Source organism: Gopherus flavomarginatus, chromosome 21, assembly GCF_025201925.1.
Source record: "Gopherus flavomarginatus isolate rGopFla2 chromosome 21, rGopFla2.mat.asm, whole genome shotgun sequence".
Taxonomy (NCBI): Eukaryota; Metazoa; Chordata; order Testudines; family Testudinidae; genus Gopherus; species Gopherus flavomarginatus.
In genome coordinates, this window is record NC_066637.1 from 16,883,262 (window position 1) to 16,902,341 (window position 19,080).

The 19,080-nt window shown below is 50.6% G+C and overlaps 1 protein-coding gene across 2 annotated transcripts in view; it reads right to left on the reverse strand.

The window, feature by feature from the left end:
- Window positions 1–3,566: 3,566 nt before the first annotated feature.
- The window catches only part of LOC127038621 (protein-arginine deiminase type-3-like), a 39,754-nt gene continuing 24,240 nt past the window's right edge, over window positions 3,567–19,080 (reverse strand). For both annotated transcript variants that reach the window (XM_050931326.1, XM_050931325.1), the window contains exons 7-16: window positions 17,228–17,406; window positions 15,931–16,034; window positions 15,134–15,245; window positions 14,612–14,719; window positions 13,514–13,665; window positions 11,319–11,463; window positions 10,278–10,371; window positions 9,296–9,375; window positions 8,117–8,242; window positions 3,567–5,324 (exon numbers count right to left, since the gene is read on the reverse strand). In XM_050931326.1, coding sequence (XP_050787283.1) covers window positions 5,091–5,324; window positions 8,117–8,242; window positions 9,296–9,375; window positions 10,278–10,371; window positions 11,319–11,463; window positions 13,514–13,665; window positions 14,612–14,719; window positions 15,134–15,245; window positions 15,931–16,034; window positions 17,228–17,406 — 1,334 coding nt within the window. In that variant the 3' untranslated portion in view covers window positions 3,567–5,090. The remainder of the gene's footprint in view (window positions 5,325–8,116; window positions 8,243–9,295; window positions 9,376–10,277; window positions 10,372–11,318; window positions 11,464–13,513; window positions 13,666–14,611; window positions 14,720–15,133; window positions 15,246–15,930; window positions 16,035–17,227; window positions 17,407–19,080) is intronic.

Here is a 19,080-nt window from a genome sequence, read left to right on the forward strand (position 1 = left end):
CCACTCACGCCATCTGAAACACCCCCACCCCCGTCTCTTGCTCTCCCCCACCCTCACTTTCACTGGGCTGGGGCAGGGGGTTGGGGTGCAGGCTCTGTGGTGGGGCCAGAAGTGAGGTTCTGGGAGTAGGCTCAGGGCTGGGGTGGGGAGGTTGGGGTATGGGAGGGGGTATGGGCTCTGGCTGGGGGTGCAAGCTCTGGGGTGGGGCTGGGGATGAGGGCTTGGGGTGTGGGAGGAACTGTGGAGTGCGGGCCCCAGGATGGGGCTCAGGGCTGGGATGGGGGTTAGGGTGCAGGCTCTAGGAGGGAGTTAGGGTGTAGGAGGGGGTTCTGGTTGCAGGTTGGGGTGTAGGTGGGGGTTCAGGCTCCAGTCAGGTGGCACTTACCTCAGGTGCTTGGCAGCACAGCAGGGCTAAGGCAGGCTCCCAGCGCCGGCCGGTACCTTTGCCTCCTCAGCGCAGAGGCGGCCAGGCCGCTCTGCACAGTGTGTGCTACCCATGTCCACAGGCATTGCCTCTGCAGCTCCTATTGGCCATGGTGCTCCTATCGCACCTGCGCCTAGGGGCCACAGGGACATGCCAGCTGCTACTGGGAGCCACGCAGAGCCAGTGCAGGCAAGGAGCCTGCCTTAGCCCCGCTGCGGTGCTGACCAGAGCCGCCAGGGTCCCTTTTCAACCAGGCGTTCTGGTTGAAAACTGGCCGCCTGGCAACCCTACCAGCCAGTGTGCCAGACGGAACGATGGACTCTATGGATCCCGGGTCTGACCCAGCCTGGCAGCTCCTATGAATGTGTTCCTACAGCATGGGAAGTGTGCTAGGCGTTCTGGGAAGCAGTCCGGCATGGTTCCAGCCCAAAGAGCTGCTTTTAGAGATGGGCAGTAGCAACAATCAAGACTGAGGGAGGATGAAGGGTACAAGAACATGTGGCTACATAAACTGGGTGTGCACGTGTTGGAGCATGTGTATGTGGGGGTGGGGGACTTTGGGTTGTGGCTCTGAGGCATGGGAGGTGAGAGCTGGAGAGGCTGGGTTGGCGGAGGGAGGTAGTGAGGACAGGTGTGAGGGATGCACAGTGGGAAGGTGGTGGTGACCAGCAGCCTCAATGTAGGTAGAGGGGCGAGCCAAGGCAAGTGGGTAAAATCAGCTGAGGAGCAGTGGAACGGATTAAAGCAAATGGCGGGCGGGTCCGTAGCATTGGCCCCAGGCTGCAGCCAGGTGGTCGGGTCCCTCAGTGAAGGGAGAAGGTGAGCGGCAATGAAAATGCTCCTCTGATACCTGGCAGCAGCTGTATCAGCGGTGTGCGGCAGGGGGATGCAATCACGCCCCCAGTAATGCCACTTTGGTCCAGTGGCAGACAGGGCTGGAGAGCAGCCCATCAGGCTGTTGTAGGAGGCGGGTGGAGGAGGGCAGGCGATGGAAGTGGGAGCAGATTTCCAGATTGACGCAGAGAGGGAGGGTAGGCTTGCTAGTTCCTGGCTGAAGTGGGATGTCGCCAATATTCTGGGCATTCTGCCTTTCTAGGGCTGGACTGTTCTGCTGCCCCTAACGACCAGGAGGAATAAGGAATCCAGACATAATCCCCAATTTGCATCTTCTGCTTTAACCAAAGGACAAAAGTCCATGCTGGGTCAGCCAGTAGAGGGCAGTAGCATTTCACCAAGCACATCCTAGCACAGTCTGCTCGTGGATCGGATCGGTTCTCTTCCAAGCCAAATGAAGCTGGTAAGCCAGGAATGCAATAGGCCCAATTCTCTTCTCTCATGGTTGAGAGTCAGGATTGACCCTACTGGAAATCAAAGGAGCTAAATCTGTGAAAACCGACAGAGAAGCCATGGGCCTAATGCCTTACTGTTTAGATCTGCAGCGGTGTATAGAAGCAGCAGCCTTTGGAAGAGTTTATCCAAAGTGGATATTGCACTGCCATTCGGACTGCGACGGCGTTGGCTAGCTCTTAAATTAAATAGTTCATTCAGACGCATGCTGGCTCACAAACAGCTGAGTGAGAAAAATGCTGCACGTTTAATTCTGCCCTTTATTCATCTCCTCCACTGAGATCTTTTAAAGAAAAAAAAAGATCGTATCCTAGGCTTCCTCGTAGTCTTTCCCTCGGCCTGCACCATAGGTGAAAGCTACAAGCTGCTTTGTCTTCAAGTATCACAAAGACAGTCATGTTGTGTCAGACCAACGGACCATGTCTCTGGCAAGGGCTAGTACCAGACCTTCGGGGCAGTGTATAGAACAAACGGGGCAATTTTGGAGAGATCCACCCATCTTCCTCTCCCATCTTCTGGCAGTCGGAAGCTAAGGGGCATCCCAAGCAAGGGTTGCATCCTTGACCACTTGCCTAATCCTCATTGCTGGACCTTTCCTAATGGCCTTATATTTTTCTTATTTGCATATTGTGACGAACTGGGAATGTTCTTAATATTTTCTCTGAAGACGGTGTTGGTGCCTCAGGTTCCCTCATGCAGTTCTTAAGTATCCAGGTGGTGGGATGAGGGGGTATGGTGCTGCAGAGCAAGGGGGCAGTGCACCTAAATGCCTGACACTCTGTCTCCTAGCAACTGATGGCCTAGGCCCCTTCTCTGCAAAGATGCCAACTGAAGGTGTTGGAGACAGAGAGATCAGGTGACCTCCTGGCTGGGGGAAAAGACAAAGCCCAGAGAAGGAGGGGCTGGAGGGTTTTTTTTCAGTTTTGGAAGCTGGCTGGAAAAAGAAAGGGACACCCGACGGGGCTTGGGCTTCCCAACGGGGCTGTGGTCTCCCTGGGGCCCCCAGATGGACCTAACTAAAGGGGGTCCTGCTGTCTGTGCCTGCAAGACCTGTCTCGGACTGTGTTCCTGTCGTCCAAATAAACCTTCTGCTTTACTGTCTGGCTGAGAGTCATGGTAAATCGCAGGAAGCCGGGGGTGTAGGGCCTTGTGCTCCCGCACACTCCGTGACACACATCATTGCATACCTTTCCTAATAGTTAACCCTATCATTCTGTCAGCGTTTTGACTGCTGCTGTGCATTGCACTGACGTTTTCAGAGAAATGTCCACCGTGACTAAGATTTCTTTCTTGAATGGTAACAGCTAATTAAGTGATCGGTGTTAGCCACTGCAGGGTAAGAACACACACTTTGTTTTGTCCTTGCAAAGAGATTTTACAAGGAGCTTAAGGGTATGACTACAGAATACACTACGCCCAGACTCTGACTCAGCAGCTATTACCCTGCCACAAGAAGAGTTCCCTGTGTATGTAAAACCTATATGCCCCGTGCATCTGTGAGGTCTCAAGACTACATAACACAGCACGCTGGTCAACTTCCAGTTGGTCAGAACTTTATTATCCAGTCAGGTGTTTTCTCCCAACTCAGGACGTCTGGCCATTGATGTGCTTCAGGAGAAATATTACCGTGCCTGGTCTGAAAGTTGAAGGGTTGGAGTGGAAGTGATGAAAAGTTACTTTTCACTCTCCAAACGGAAAAAAGCTACAGCCCTGCAGGCCGCTTGCCGTCTTGTAAGGCAGTAAGGTGTGGTTGTGAGGAGGCCCCTATGTTTAAGTACTCAAAGAACTTCTTTGTCTTGTGTACCCCAAGTTTCACTACACTTAACTAGTTGCTTAGAGGGCCTCATCCTCCCTGATTTAACTAACCTCTTTATCTCTAGCCTGCTTCTTGCTTGCATATATATACCTGCCCCTGGAAATTTTCACTACATGCATCCGACAAAGTGGGTATTCACCCACGAAAGCTCACGCTCCAATACATCTGTTAGTCTATAAGGTGCCACAGGACTCTTTGCTGCTTTTACAGATCCAGACTAACACGGCTACCCCTCTGATAGTTGCTTACAAAATCAGACCTAAAAATGCAAGTGTCACAGCACACTACTACTAAAAAAAATTGCTGACTTTCTCATTTTTACCCTTTAATTCTAAAATAAATCAACTGGACTATAAATATTGTACTTACATTTCAGTGTATAAAGCACTATGAACAAGTCATTATGTATGAGATTTTTTTAGTTTGTACCCACTTTGCTAGTCCTTTTTATGCAGCCTGTTGTAAAATTAGGCAAATAGCTAGATGAGTTGATGTACCCCTGGAAGACCGTTGCATACCCCTAGGGATGCACGTATCCCTGGTTGAGAACCACTGCCTTAAATGACAAACCAACCAAAAAAAAAACCACAACCTTGCCTAGAAAGTTGCAGCTCCCCCAGTGAATGGGTAGAGGAGTGAGCCCAAGCAGACAGGTTCAGATTTGACTACTCTCCCTAACTTGTAGCTTTTGCTTTCTGTAGCAGAAGTGGGGCCTCGTGTTTGAAGCTGGAGTTGGCTTTTTTTCAACAAAATATGTAGTTTCATCAAAGTCGAACCAGGGAGGAGGGAGAGAGACCCTGTAGCCTGGTGGTTAGGGCACGGGCTTGGAATGTGGGAGACCCAGGTTTACACCCTGAATCAGAGTGAGCTGAGATGAAAACAATCTGCTTTGAATGAGGCCGAACAGGGACTTGTCTTCTGCATCCCAGCTCAATGCCCTCCCCACTGCCTGCGTCCCTTCAAAAATCTTGAAAGTTGCCATGTGAGGAAATTGTCATCCTCCAGTCAGCTGTAGTTAAGACACAGAACTGGGACACTAGACTGTTCTGTTCCTGGCTCTGCTACAGTCTTCCTATGTGATCTTGGCCATATCACTTAATCATTATGTGCCTCAGTTTCCCCATCTGTAAAATGGGGCTGATAATACTTCTCTACCACACAGATTATGATAAATACATAGTGATTGGGGGACTTATAGGTACCCAGGTAGCTGTAATAAATTAGGTGAGACACACCTCTTTAAGGTCCTATATTTGATGAGAGGCAAGGAATGGGTGGGGATTACAGTCCCAGCAAACTGTCCGACTCGTGCAGCTGGGAAGAGGATGGGGTAGCTAGCGATTTCCTGTGCAGGTTAGTAAGGGGTTTCTTTAGAAAGTAGTGTTTTTATTGAAGTTACAAATTCAGTGGTGGGTGAAGTGAACCCCAGGAAACTGTAGGTCACATTCAGCTTTTGTTCCCTCCTCTTGAAGAAAGCAGTGAGTTTTATATCACCCCCTCTGCTCAGGGGATCATGTTCCACCACTTGAAGGAGAAGGGTTTCCTGCGGACGTTGGTGCCGCAATGGACCTCCCCTAGTAGAGTGTGGTAGGTGAAAAAGTCATTGATGAAGGTGCAGGTCAGGCCCAGCGGCTCCAGCAGGGAGCGAACGTTCTCTTCCAGGCAGCACTGCCCGTCGACCATCGGCCCAAATGGCTTCGGGATGCCCAGGTGTTTCCCCAAGACGATCATGTTCACCTGCAGCCAGAAGAGGAAGGATAGGATGGGAGCACTGAATATATTGTTACAACAGCCAGACACATTCCTTTAAGGATTTCACTTTAGTGTCTTCTGCATAACTCCAGTGTGAGGAAAGAAAGAGATTGCACAGCCAAGTGTTGGGGGATACAGTGAAGACTCAAGGCACAAAACTCGGCTGCAGATCCAGACACCCCAAAAATTGGCATAAGCCCCTCTGCTACTGAGATTTTTTTTTTTTTTTTAACAACAAGGTGTAGGATATTGACTCCTTGTTATACAGACCCTGGCAGGCAGTGCACTGATGAGTCCCACCCAGAACTTGGAGGTTGCTGAATATTTCTGAGCTGAGGGTCTCAAAGTTGGGCCACAGCTTAATGCTGAAATTCTCAGAGGCACTAGCTCCCTCTCCTGTTTGTGACTGGGAGAACGCTTCCCTTCCCATGCGTCAATGTGTACGGCAGGAGAGAGGGTCCATGCCACCACCCACCATCCCCGTGGCACCAAGAGCAATTGCCCTCCTGGACAAGGACAATAGGGAAATCAAGGCAGCTGAGCCGTTCTTAAATACAGTGTAGCAGCTGGAAATGGGAAGAAGCAAGAAACGTGTGATCAGTGTTCTGTTCTATGCATCTGGTGAAGTGGGCTGTAGCCCACAAAAGCTTATGCTCAAATAAATCATAGAATATCAGGGTTGGAAGGGACCTCAGGAGGTCATCTAGTCCAACCTCCTGCTCAAAGCAGGACCAATCTCCAGATTTTTACCCCAATTCCCCAAATGGCTCCCTCAAGGATTGAACTCACAACCCTGTTAGTCTCTAAGGTGCCACACGTACTCCTGTTCTTAGTGTAATTTCTACAGTTCCTAACTGATGGATAAAAGAGTTTTGAGTTAGATGGCCTTGCCTGAGCCAATTGGATTGTGTTTAGCCATCAAGAAGAGAGGGTCTCCATTCTCATAGAAAATATTGTACAGTTAATGGAACGCGACTCCCATGGGTGTCCCTGGCCATGCTGCAACCCGGGTTAGCTAGTCTCTGCTGAGGTCTCCTTGGCTATGCCTACACTGCAATAAAAACCCTGTAGCGCCGAGTCTCAGAGCCTGAGTTAGCCAACTCGGGCTGCAAGGCTAAAACTAGCCGTGCAGATATTTGGGCTTGGGCAGGAGCCTGGGCTATGAGACTCTCCCGCCTCGCAGGGGTTCATGCCCAAATGTCTACACTGCTATTTTATAGCCCGGTAGCCTGAACCATGTACGCCCAAGTCCGCTGACCCAGGTCAGCCACGGCCCTGCCTCAGCTCTTATTGCAGTGTGACTCTGCTAGAGCGGGAGGTGGGATTTCCAGCTTGCGGAGACGTATCCACTCTAGCGCTGACTGAGCTAGTGCACTAAAAATAGAAGCGTCGCTGAAATCCAAGGCATGTTCTCAGGGTGGCTGCCCCATCCTGCTTCTATTTTTAGCAGGCTGGCTTGATCAGAACTTCTCGCTCCAGCGTGGCAGAAGAGAACGATTTTGCTGTTCTGCATAGACAGGAGGCAGTGCTTCCCCGGCAAACTCTAACGTACCATTTTAGGATCCACTTTTATTTTCAGCTATTTTTAATTATGAATCACCAATTATCACGGTGGTGCCTAGGGGCTAAGATCAGGACCCCACGGTGCTGAGCGCTGTCTGAACACAGCCCCTACCCTGATGCGCTCCTGACAAGGGGCCTGACCTGAAGTCAATGGAAAGGTTCCCAGTGACTTTAATTGAGCTTTGGAGTGGGCCCAGAAGACGGCCAGGCACCTAAAGGAGGCAGCATTGTGTAGTGGAAAAAGCAACTATCCTGAGACTCAGGAGACACGGCTTCTATTCCCAGCTCCACCCCTCTCTTGCTTGGGCAAGTCTCTTCCCCACTCTAGGCCTTCCTTTTCCCCATCTGTAAAGTGGGTGTAATGATACTGGTCTCCTTTGCAAAGTGCTTTGCGATCTCCTGATGAAACGCTCTAGGTATCATTAATTAAAGCACCATTGTCAACCCTAAGATGAATCAGCATGTGCATCCCCTCCACACACAAAACCCCAAATCCTATCACACTGTCTGAAAAATCATGCAACGTTGACTTTTTTTGGATTTGTCTCTGTCTTCCAAGCCATTACAGGACTTCACAAGTTCAGCTTTCCTTCACAACCATGAGGGTTATGAAGCGAAAAAGCAGAGATTCTCATGCAGTCACTTGACTCCAGTGGTTGGTGCTTTAAGGAAAAACAGCTGCCCCAGAATCGGGAGTCAGCAACAGTGATCCCAATAAAATTACAAGAGCTGACAATGCTATGAAGAAGGCTGGACTCTGAAGGGGCTGTCCGAGGAGGAGGAGGACTTGTAATGAAGATTAGCCTTGTACTCAGCAAGGTTTGAATGTTTTCAGTGAAACCCAGTCCCTGGAGAAGAATCCAGTAGGACTGGATGAAAATTTTCAGGTGAAACTGTTTTTCTGGTGAAAAATGCAGATTTGGTAACAGAGATTTTTGTGAATTCCGGTTGGTTTGGCCAAATTGGAGAAACAAAACAAAACAAAACAAAAAAGTCTGCAGAAACTCAGTGTTTTGTTTTTACATTTTTTAAATGTTTTGATTTTTTCACTAAAAAGGGACTTTTTGTTGCAAGATTTCCTTTAGTTTTGCGTTTTTAAATCAGAACTATTTAAAAATAGTCTAAAATGAAACATTTCATCTGAGCCAAAACCTATTTTTTAAGCCCCAGAAATGCAAGAAAACGGAAGAGGCCCTTATTCCCACGACTCTTACCATGTCTGGGAAGAAAGCACTGGCTTCCTTCTTGATTACCGTGAAGAGCTGTGGGAGGTCGATGATGTCTTTCTCGCTCAGGCCCAACTCCTGTTTCAGGATGTCTCTGTTCCAGTCGATGCAGCTCTGGGGTGGAAGGACAAGGTCACAAAACTGTTCCTGCTACAGGTAGCTCTGGGAGGAGCAGATTGGAGAGGCAGCGTTTTTGCTGTCTCTTCAGTAAGAGATGACGTGGGATGGAAGTAAATTGGGAATCGAAATGGAGACAGAACCTCACCTGGAGGGACGGTTGTGACGGCATGTGAAACCCGAAACCCAGCCATGAACCCAACTCCCCTTGCTAGGGCCTCATATCAGATCTGAGATAAATCGAGGCAAAGTCTTCCCTGGCTACTTCACTGCTTCTCCAGCTCCACTGTGAATCTGGACACGCTCAGTGCTTCCCATGCTCTGTCTCCAGGGCCGCCCAGAGGATTCAGGGGGCCTGGGACAAAGCGGGGGAGCTGCGGCGCTTGTACTCACCAGCAACGTTCCAGGTCTTCAGCGGCATTTGAGCGGTGGGGGGCCCTTCAGTCACTCCGCGTCTTCGGCAGCTCTGAAGGGCCCCCTGCTGCCGAAATGCCATTGAAGACCCGGACTGCTGCCAGGCCAGGCCTCATGGGGCCCCTGCGGAGTCCGGGGCAAATTGCCCCACTGTCCCCCCCGGGCGGCCCTGTCTCTCTCAGCTGCCCCGAGGGTTGCCGTGCAGTAGCCCTGACCTGCTCACTGTTGGACACAGCCATTTCCGCTACTTTGGCCACAAAGCCACCTCCTCTTCCCTTCATAAATAACCCCTTTTCACTCAGTGCTTCATCCCCGTTGAGCTAGAGCACGGCCCATTGTGTGTAAAAACGGGACAGTCTGAGTGCAAGAAGCTCAAAAAAGTCAGATTTTCTTAGTAGTGGCAAAATCCCATTTTCAACATGGCTGTGTGTATTGGGAGCAGCCCCCTTACAGCAGCCTCTCTAGGCCACGTCTCCAGTCTGCCACGAACTGCTTCCAACCAGGCATTTTCAGTAAGGTTCTCACATGCAACAGTGATCGGTTCTTACACCGGCACCTAGATGGACAGAAGGATCAATGGGGTGACCAGAGTCCAGCATCCAGTATCGCTGAGTTATCGCTGTCTTCTGTCCCTACCTGAACGTAGTCGTTCTCCCTCCTCAGGGTTTCATTGGCCAGAATCTCATCTATTGTTGTGGTGGTGACTGTCTCTAACTCTGTAAGAAGAAAGAAATTTAACAGATGAATGAAAATTCACACGCTAAGCAGGGATGTACATGTAACCCACGTGCATCTATAGATCAATCCAAGAGCCTTGTTTCAGCTGGTCGGAAAATGGTTTCTTTTTCCCAGGGGAAGTTGTGACAAAGTGTCATTTATGTCAAAATTTTTGACAGGGAAAAATTTAGAGGGGGGAGGGATAGCTCAGTGGTTTGAGCATTGGCCTGCTAAACCCAGGGTTGTGAGTTCAATCCTTCAGGGGGCCATTTAGAGAACTGGGATAAAAATCTGTCTGGGGAGTGATCCTGCTTTGAGCAGGGAGTTGGACTAGATGATCTCCTGAAGTCCCTTCCAACTCTGATATTCTATGAATACCAAAAAATTAAAACTCACAAAAAATATATGCTGCTGTCATGCTTCATGGTGGTTGTAATTCAGGTGCCTCAAACTCTCATTCTTCTCAATTGATTAGGTACCTTGGAAGGATTACATGTCCCAGGATGCACTGCCTCCTCTCTTCAAGAGGTGAGACTGCAGTGCATCATGGGAACCATAGCCTGGGAGATGTCATTTATTCCAGGAGCCTAGTCTATGGAGAAGATTTGCACATGAGGCACCACACAGCACAACCAAAGAGAAATTTTACTTTTTTCTGGGGACATGGGGGGAATGAAAAATCAAAGTTTGTGTGGATAAACTTTTTCCTCAACAAAATTTCCTGCAATTGAAGAGTTTCCATTAAAACAGTTCTGACAGGAAGTTTTTGAGCGGCTCTTTGCTGAGATGTCCTGTGCCCATAGAACAGCTTGTTGAGGTTCACCACGGATGGAAACTTCCGGATGGTTTGTTCTAAAGTGTGAAGTGGTGCGGGAGAGAGAAAAACGCTGAGCTATCCTACCTTCAAACAGCCTGGCTTCTCCATAGCCCTCTTCCTGCTTCTCTCTGAACAGCTTGTAACAGGCACTGGGGCTGGCTAAGAGCAGCCGGAAACCCTGTTGAGAGACAAACCAGTTCAGTGACAGATCTTTGCCATTCACTCATATTGCACATTACAGACCCTCTGCCCACTGGGTTCAGTCTACAAGGAGCGGTTGCAATAGTCTGGATGAACAGGTGTGGTACCCACGCTCATTACACTCTCCCTGGAGCGAGGTAAATTCAGCTTGGAAAAGAGGGATCTTGCAGAGCAGAGTGCCACATGTTTTTACCTCCCTAAAATGTACAGGTGTCTAGAAGGCACATGGCAGTGCTGGAGCAGACGCGTGGTCTTGGGGCTTGAGGATGGAACTGGAATTCAGGAGCTTCAAACTGGACACTGACTTATCCTTTGGCATTTGAGTAAGGTACAGTTTATGCCTCAGTTTTCTTACTGGTAAGCGTATTTGCCTGCGTAGTTCACAAAGGCTTAAGACAGCCAGCTCCTCAGCTGGGCTAAATCAACAGAGCTCCACTGACTTCAGCCTGATCTTCTCAGAGGCGTGATCACCACCACCCCTTGCCCCCAATCAGCCTCTCAGAGCCCTTCCCTCTGAGTGCTTGTTCAAGGGGAGGGTGAAGCAGATGCTAAGTCCTTGTTTGCTGGGGTCCAGCTGGCCCCCTGCCTTCACACATGCATTGTGCACGTGGACACATTCTGAATCATGAGGCCACTGGTCTAGCTACTACAGCACCATGTCGATGTTGTTACCATCCCAGACCGGGTTATGCCTGGTTTGGTGCTAGACACATTCTAGGGAAACTTGGTCTCATGGAAAAGAAAGGACAGCTGGTCCCAGACGTCCCACCCAGCGCGCAGCACCCGTCTGCCCGTGGCCGGTCCCGGACATCCCGCCCAGCGCGCGGCGTCCGTCTGCCCAGAGCCGGTCCCAGATGTCCCGCCCAGCGCATGGCGCCCGTCTGCCCAGGGCCGGTCCCGGACGTCCCACCCAGTGCGCAGTACCTGTCTGCCCGGAGCTGGGACAAAGCTCAGGAATTCGTCGACGTGACCCACACTCAGCCAGTCAGAGTAGAGCTCCACGGGAGCCTGCACTTTCTGGGCATAGAGGAAGTCCCGGACGGCCTTTGTCATCCTCCTGCCACCAATCCTAGAGGCCAAAGGGAAGCAAACAGAAGAGCCAGACATATTCTTCAGTTAAGAACAGAATTGGGACGCAAGGTGGACAGGGCCAAATTAAGGCATAAATGTCACAGGCTCTTGGCTAGGCCCCGCCCACCCCTCCGGAAAGTCAGATGAAAGTACGTTTCAAAGCCCTCATGGCTGCAGAGAAAAGCTTGAAAACATGAGGCGAGTGTAACTCAGGCAGGGACGTCTGCCTGAGCTTGCCGAGAGCCTGAAACGACTGCTCTGAGAAGAACAGCCCCGTGCACCTCAGTGAGGAGCTAACTCCATGACCGGCTGATCTGGGGGCCCCGCCCAGCCAGCAACCCTGGGTGTGGCAAGAGGAGAAGAGTGCAGCAGTTCTGGCCTAGTCACATACCCAACAGCTCCTGGGGTAAGTACTGGGGTGGGAGTTAGGAGAGGGCTACTCTTTCTCCTGCCTCTGTGGGAGGGCAGGGTAGGCCACCCTCACTCCAAGCAGGGAGCAACACCATGAAATGGAGATGGGACGCGGGCCCCCTTGTCATGGCGTGTCTGTGACCCCAGATTCCCTTCGTCTAGCACTAAAGGCCGATAATCTCTAGATCAGTGGTAGGTGTGTCACTGCTAACCTGACCGTCCCATGCAAAGTGTAAACACTACTTGGTGGTTTACGTAATACATTGCCAGGAAGCTGAGGCCAACAACTCAAGTTATCCCGAAATCGTCTCAACTGCACTTGTGTAATGTGTGTCTAGAATCCGCCTCCATCAGGCCAGGGATCCTGCTGATGCTGCTATACTTGGCCGCTTCCGCCAAGGGCTTGCAGCCTGTCTTTTCATTAGCTATGTCTGTGCAGCGCCCAGCACGAGGCTTAATCTCTAGGTGTGCCTAATCTTGCCTTAGCGCAGGGAGGTGGACTAGATGACCTCAGAGGTGCCTTTCAGCCCCGCATGTCTATGGTTCTACCACGGTTGTATGCAGTGTTGTTGTAGCCGTGTTGGTCTCCGGATATTAGAGCGACAAGGCGGGTGAAGTTATGTCTTTGGTCTCTTCTTCAAGCTCTGTGTATAGTCGATTGGGCCCTGGATTCTCCCAGCACGTCCTCCTCACCTCAGCAGAAAGTGTGGCCCCTACCCCTGCGTATGGTCGAAAGCGTGTCTCTCACTGGGGAATCCACCAGGACCCTTGGTAAATTGTTCTAATGGTTAATGACTCTTACTGTTAAAAAAAACACAAAACCTTATCCCTCACTTCCAGTCTGAATGTCCATGGCAGTCCCAGCACCTACGTTGCAAGGACACACAGAAAATCCCTAGGCCAAATATTGAAAAAAACAAGCTTTGCAAGTGATCCCCCACCTGAACGTGGCCAGATCAGAGACTTGTATCACTACAGAAGCCTGGACATAACTGTTGCTTGACCACACACTGATTAGCTCATCAGATGCTTCTGGGTAGCTTGACTGGATACTAGTTGCAGGACATTAGGCATCAAATAAGGGATGTCCGTTAAAAGACAGACCCACTGGTTAAAATAATTGGATGTCCCTGTGGTGCACAGCATGTCATGAGGTTCTTCTGTCAGCTTTTTGGCACTGAGACCAGCTTTTTGTTCGCTGTTTGTACAGCGCCCAGCACAATCGGATCCTGGCACAAGACTGGGGCTCCTGCATCCTACCACAGTGCAAATAATAAATTATAATCCTCATGAGTAGGTGCTCCACCAGTGTAAGACAGTTCTGTGATGAATTAAGTGAAGGACTGCAGCAGTAGGCATGGAGGAATTCGCTCAAATGAGCAATTCAGTTGTTAAATATCCGTCTTGGTGTGGGATGGGAGTAGGTTGTACCCCTTTCTCTGTGTATCTATATCCAGAGCTGTCACTTTCCCTACTGCCAAGCTTCCCTTCATCCTCCGCTCCCCTGGCACTGATATTCCACTGGTGCACCTGGAAAGCTGTAGCACATGTAACTTTGTCTTGTTGCCACAACTATGCCTATTGTGTCTCCTCCTAGCTGAGCTCAAGGTGTTCCGAACCAGGCTCACGCCTCTCACCTGGGGAAGCTGCTGCCAATGAGAATCCTCCCCAGGGGATACTCCTTCCCTTTGACGGTCACTGGAGGGCTGACTTCCAGGTTCCCAAAAGAGTCAAGGCTGGAGACCTTTTCATTAGAAGGTTCTCGGGTCACGTAGCCAAAATCAGGGCCCTTCCAGGGAACAAGATGACAATGAAATTGAGAGCAGTGAATTGCGTAACTCAGACAAGGTGAGGCCCAGGCCTTAAATGGGTATGTGACACCAGATACATTACACCCTGCTGCAATTGAAGCAGGTAAAGTTGCAGCCTCATGGGGCTGGTGTTGGTGCTAAAAGCTCTGTCTGGAGTGGCCAAATGAAGAGGCACCATGGTCCAGTGGAGAGAGTGGTCCAGTGGACTGGGCACAGCATGGCAAGTCAAACCTACATTAGTCTATTCCCAGCTCTGCCACCAACTCCCTGTAAGACCTTGGTTGAGCCACTTTGCCTCAAGGTGCCTCAGTTTCCCAATATGTAAAATGACGGCATTCTCCCCTCACCCTTTGCAAATAACTTGAGGTCTGTGGATGGAAAACCCTACAGAGCCCTACGCTTGGTATTTTGAATACAAGTTAACATGGCTGCACATCTGGCTGTGAAGAACAGAACCTGAGTCAATCCTACAGCCCTCCAAGGAGTCTGAATTCCATCGCAGGGGCACGGAGCTGGATGGGAACCAGATTTTCTATTTCACCAAAAATAAGATACTTCAACATTTTCTGCTAAACAAAATGACCCAAAAAAGTTTGTTTTGGGTTGATCAAAACATTTTGATAAAATCCCCAACATTTCATCTTGTTTTTGACCTTTAACTTTAAACAAAAATTATAATAAAAAAACCCCAATGAATTTAGTCTTGGAAAGTTCTTTCAAAATGAAAAATCCAAATGTTCCATTCTGAAAAACATTTCATTCCATTTTTTTAATGAAATCTGGTCAAAATCGATGCATTTTTCAAAGTGTCTCAATTGCTGAAAAATGCATTTTCTGTCCAAAAACCCCAAAGCCTTTCAACACAAACTTTCCAACGAGTTGGTGTTAAATGGAGGGCTGGCACCGCTAGACAGCGTCACATACCAAGATGCTCTTAAAAGGGAAGTCCAGCAGCTTTCCATCCCTGGGTGAGTCGAAGACCACGGGAAACGTTTTATGGGGAGCCTGCACGTAGCCGAACTCCATCTCGTCCTGTTAGAGGGGACAAAGAGAATGGCAAATAAATGGCCAACTAAGCCAGGCTCGAACCAGAACATGCAGAATTGATTGCTGTCGATTTGGATGGGCTTTGGATCAAGCCTACATGGGATTGCTGTTGTACCACTGCTGAACAGACCCTTTCGCAGCAGCTTAGAGACCAGGCATGTTCTTCGCTTCGTCCCAGTGTGTTCTTGGAGTGTTCGCTCCACTGCTCCAGCTTTGAACCTCGCTGGTTTCATCCAGGGACGCTTGTGATGCAGCAGGATGTGACCGAGCTTTATGACCTGCTCTGCACTGAGTGACTGACAAGGGCACGAAACACCACCTGGCAGCCGTCAATGACTCCACAAGGCAGCAAAGACGCAGGGCCCGCACATTTGGCTTTCTCACTCCCGGCGGTCTGACCTGCATCCAGCGGTCGTTCCGGTTCTCCACCTCTGGGCAGACGGTCAGCTTGCAGCGGGCTTTCCTGGCAAGTTCACTCACGGCTTCCACGAAGTCGGCGTTGTCACTCATGCTGGGAATGAAAGAGGGGAGGAGAGTGAGGCCTAAACTGGGGGATAGACGGACACTCTCCCACCACCCCAAAAAAAGCCCGTCACTGGTGAGATCCCAGCAGGTCCAAATCAAACAGTGGGGAATGGATTGGGCGACCGTTATTTATCCAACAGGGGATTTAGTACGTTAACGAAGCGCTAATCGGCTTGGTGCCTGAGAGTAGCCGAGCCCCTTTCCTGGGTATCAAGAGGGAATTTTTCACTCATCAGTTTCACTGCCACCACTTGGGGGTTTTGGCCCAGGCGTTCTTGCCCTCCCATGGCACAAGGGCGTTGACGGAAATGGTCCAGGCTTTAACCAAGCTATTCAAGGCATGACGGGACCAGGGACAGCTGTAAGGTCTCCAGCATCTGACTTCACGTGCCCAAAGAGGCCCATCCTTATACAGGCTGGGTCCCAAGCAGAGGTCTTTGGAGTGGCCTCTTCCAACTTGGCTTGCTTTTAAATCCCAGTTAGGTCCTTGGGGCTTGATCCAAAGCCCATCGAAGTCAACGGGGCTACGCGCATGTTTGATGTTACGCGTGTGCTGAAGGGCTGCGCTGGACCAGGGGCAGAGGGTTCAGCACCTTGCAGGATCAAGCACCTGGGTAGAAAATGACAGCTCGGCCCATTTCCCCATAGCAACTGACCCATCCTGCCCTCACCTGCAGACAAAGACCTCCAGAGGCCTCTGAGTGTTGGGGTTCATTATCCAGGGAGCCATGTGGAAAACCACCGTGTCTGTGAAAATCGGGGTCTCGGGAAGATTCTAGGGAGGGGGAAAGAAACAAGAGGTGATTGATGAATCTTAGTCCGACTTCGAAGATCTCTCTGGAGCGGGGAGGGTGGGGGAAGATCCCTGCTTGCATCTGATCTCTGCCATCTCTCTGCTACATCCGGTCCTCCCCACAGGGTCTGGAGGGCAGTGACACCTTTTATCCGTCCCTTTGCTACTCCCGTGCATTTTGCCCCTTTACCCACTGTAATTCAAGCCTCTCACATGGACATTCAGCGCCTCTGCCCAGAAGGAATGGGAGGCTCAGGCCTGGCTCAAAAGGCAGGAAACCAATTTAGTTGCTATTCAAAAGCAGTTTCCTCCTGTTAAGAGTTTAGCATCAAAATCCTGGCCTCAGCTGGGGTAGCCCCTCATCCAGGACATTTTCACCTTCTCCTACCAGTGTTATGAGCCCCAGCATGGGTCAAACCAACGACCTTTGCTGCTAAAGCCTGCTGTCACTTCAGCTAAAGAAGTAACTTCGTTAGCTGGCGGCAGTTGTTGGTAGTTATCCCCAAGTGAACCAGCTACTAGTTGTGGACACAGCACACTCTCTTTGCCAGTGTGTTTCATTAGTACCAAGGAGGTTGGCACAGAGATCTCCATAGCAGCAGGTATGGACCAAGCTATCAACTGGGAGAGCATATCACTAATTTACCCCATTGGGCTTTGGAGACCGTGGCTGGTTTTAGAGGCTGTGGGATGTGTTATTCCGATGCTGTCCAGTTTCCATCCCCTCTCCCCAAGCCCTCCAACAAGCCTGTCTAGAAGCAGCTTTTCCTTTGGGTGACCCACCAGAGACATCAATTCTGCAAAGGCTGCACCAGCTGCAGGACTGCAAAGCTGAACCGTTCCATGACTGAAAGGCCCAGCTCAGGGGATGGGGACACGAGCCCTTCAGTCCCCATGGCTGGATCTCCTACACCCACGCTGTGCGGTGCTCTGGCCTCCTCCAGTGATGGTCATGCCACGTGCAGTAGTTGACAGCCTCCCGCAGCCATGGCTGAACCTTTGTAGAGATTCAGATTTTAAGATCCAGCAGGCCGAGGCTCAGCCCTTGCTGCTGCTGCGCCACTGAGGGGTGTGGTAGACCGGCAGAACCCGCACTAGAGAAGCCGCTCGGCAGCGCTTTTGTTCTCTCCAGCCCAGACAGGCGCAGGCTAAGTGAGCGCAGCGGCTTATTATACCTCAACTGGGACATCCAGTAGCGTGACGTGGAAGGAAACCAGCCCTGTGAAGTCAGCGTCCGGGAAGGCCAATCCCTCCACGTAGAAGGTGTCCTCTTCTTGTCCGCTGGGACGGTCCACTATGTAGGAGAGCTCATCGGACCCCAGCACGTGCTCGTACTGGTGGAGAATGTCATCGCCTACGAATGTAGAGGATACTGACATGTCGGGGGAACCACACTGAGCACAAGGGAGCGAGCAGAGGTAGCGCGGCTGTTCTCAGCTCCTGGAGATCAAGCTTCCAGACGTGACAGGAAGTGCATTGTTGGACGACTGGACTAAACCTCGTGTAGGGCCTTGTCTACATGGAGAATTAGCCCCAGCAGTGTAGCTGCACCTCTGCAAACCCCTCATGGAGACAGGCGAAGCCATGATTTGCACCAGTGGACCCAATTCCTCACAGGAGTTATCCACTGGTGTAAATTGCTGCCTACGCTGGTGCAAAGACACCAGTGCTAGCAACTGAGGCCAATTTTCATGCTAGAAAAGGCCAGAGGGATTAGACTTGAAGTCTGATAACTTCAATCACATGAGAGGTGCTTTACTGGCCTGGAAGCAGCCTTGCTGGCTGTGCATCAGCCTCTAGTTTGGGCTGGAATTTACAAGAGGAAAGGCCGGTGCTTAGAGGTGATATTACCCAAAGCCCCGAAAACAGCTTCATAATCTTTTAGAGCTAGACAGAGAGCGTCCAGTCAACGGTAGCCTTGGGATTTCAGGCGTGAACCAGCCCCACCAGCTGCCCAGGGTATGTGGTTGGATGAGTGGTTTTCAGGTGCTGGGTTTGAGAACTGAACATAGAGTGCTGTTTGGGTCACGTTATTGAAACTGCTCCTGGACTGGATAAGGAGCTCATGACAAACAGTGGGCCATGCATTTCAGCTCTGAATTCATGAGACTTTCAGGGTGGGTGAAGCATTTCAAAACCACCCAGGAGTCATCGAATGTTTACAGTGAATAGTCTGACCCTACGAACAGCAGCAGGACGGATTGGAGGGGTTTATTCACCATTTATTTGCCAACCTGCTATCTCCCCCCACTCCATTATTACAGCAGACGCCAAGGGCAGCCCCAGTTTTGATCATTTTATCCATTTCCACAGCCCAGGGTGCGGTCGCACTCCAGTGCTTACTGACAATATTTAAGAGACATCACTTAGATATGCCCATATTAGGTACACCCAAATAACGGATGCTCCCAGCTGCAGAGACGCTGGGCCCAGCTAATCGCAGTGTATGGCAAAGACTTTCAGAAAAAGGAGTCTACGTCCCTAAAGCTACATTTGGACTCCTCCAGGCCTGCTCTGATTTTCAAAAGTGCCGAGCCCCTAGCAGCTTTCATGGAAATCATCAGGTGGCTCGGCAGGTCTGAGAACCAGGCAGTCTTTTTCAGAGCCCAAATGCAGTTCTAGGAGTCGTGATGGGGGGCACTGACCGGGAAGGGGTGAATGAGGGCCTGTGGACCCATTCGGCCCTTGTCCAGTGACACTGGCAGCAGGCATCACACATGGACAGGGGAGTTAAAAGGAGATGGCCCAGCTCAGTTTGGGGCTGACCAAGGAGACGGAGCTCTACCTCCCCTCTTCCGTGGTGAGGGAAGCCTGGTTAGAGTCTGGGACAGCTTGCGGACAGGAAGACCGGACCCAGGGAAACCGGTTTGAACACAGGCTCTTAACAGAAAGGTCGGGTGCCAAAGCCTCCTCGGCCAACCCTATTTTGAATTCTTGCTTTTCTCTTACTTTGGGGACTTCAGTACCCCTGGAGGGGTGGGACTCGAGCCTTCCTTAGCCAGCGGGCTAAAGCACCCTGCATCAGACA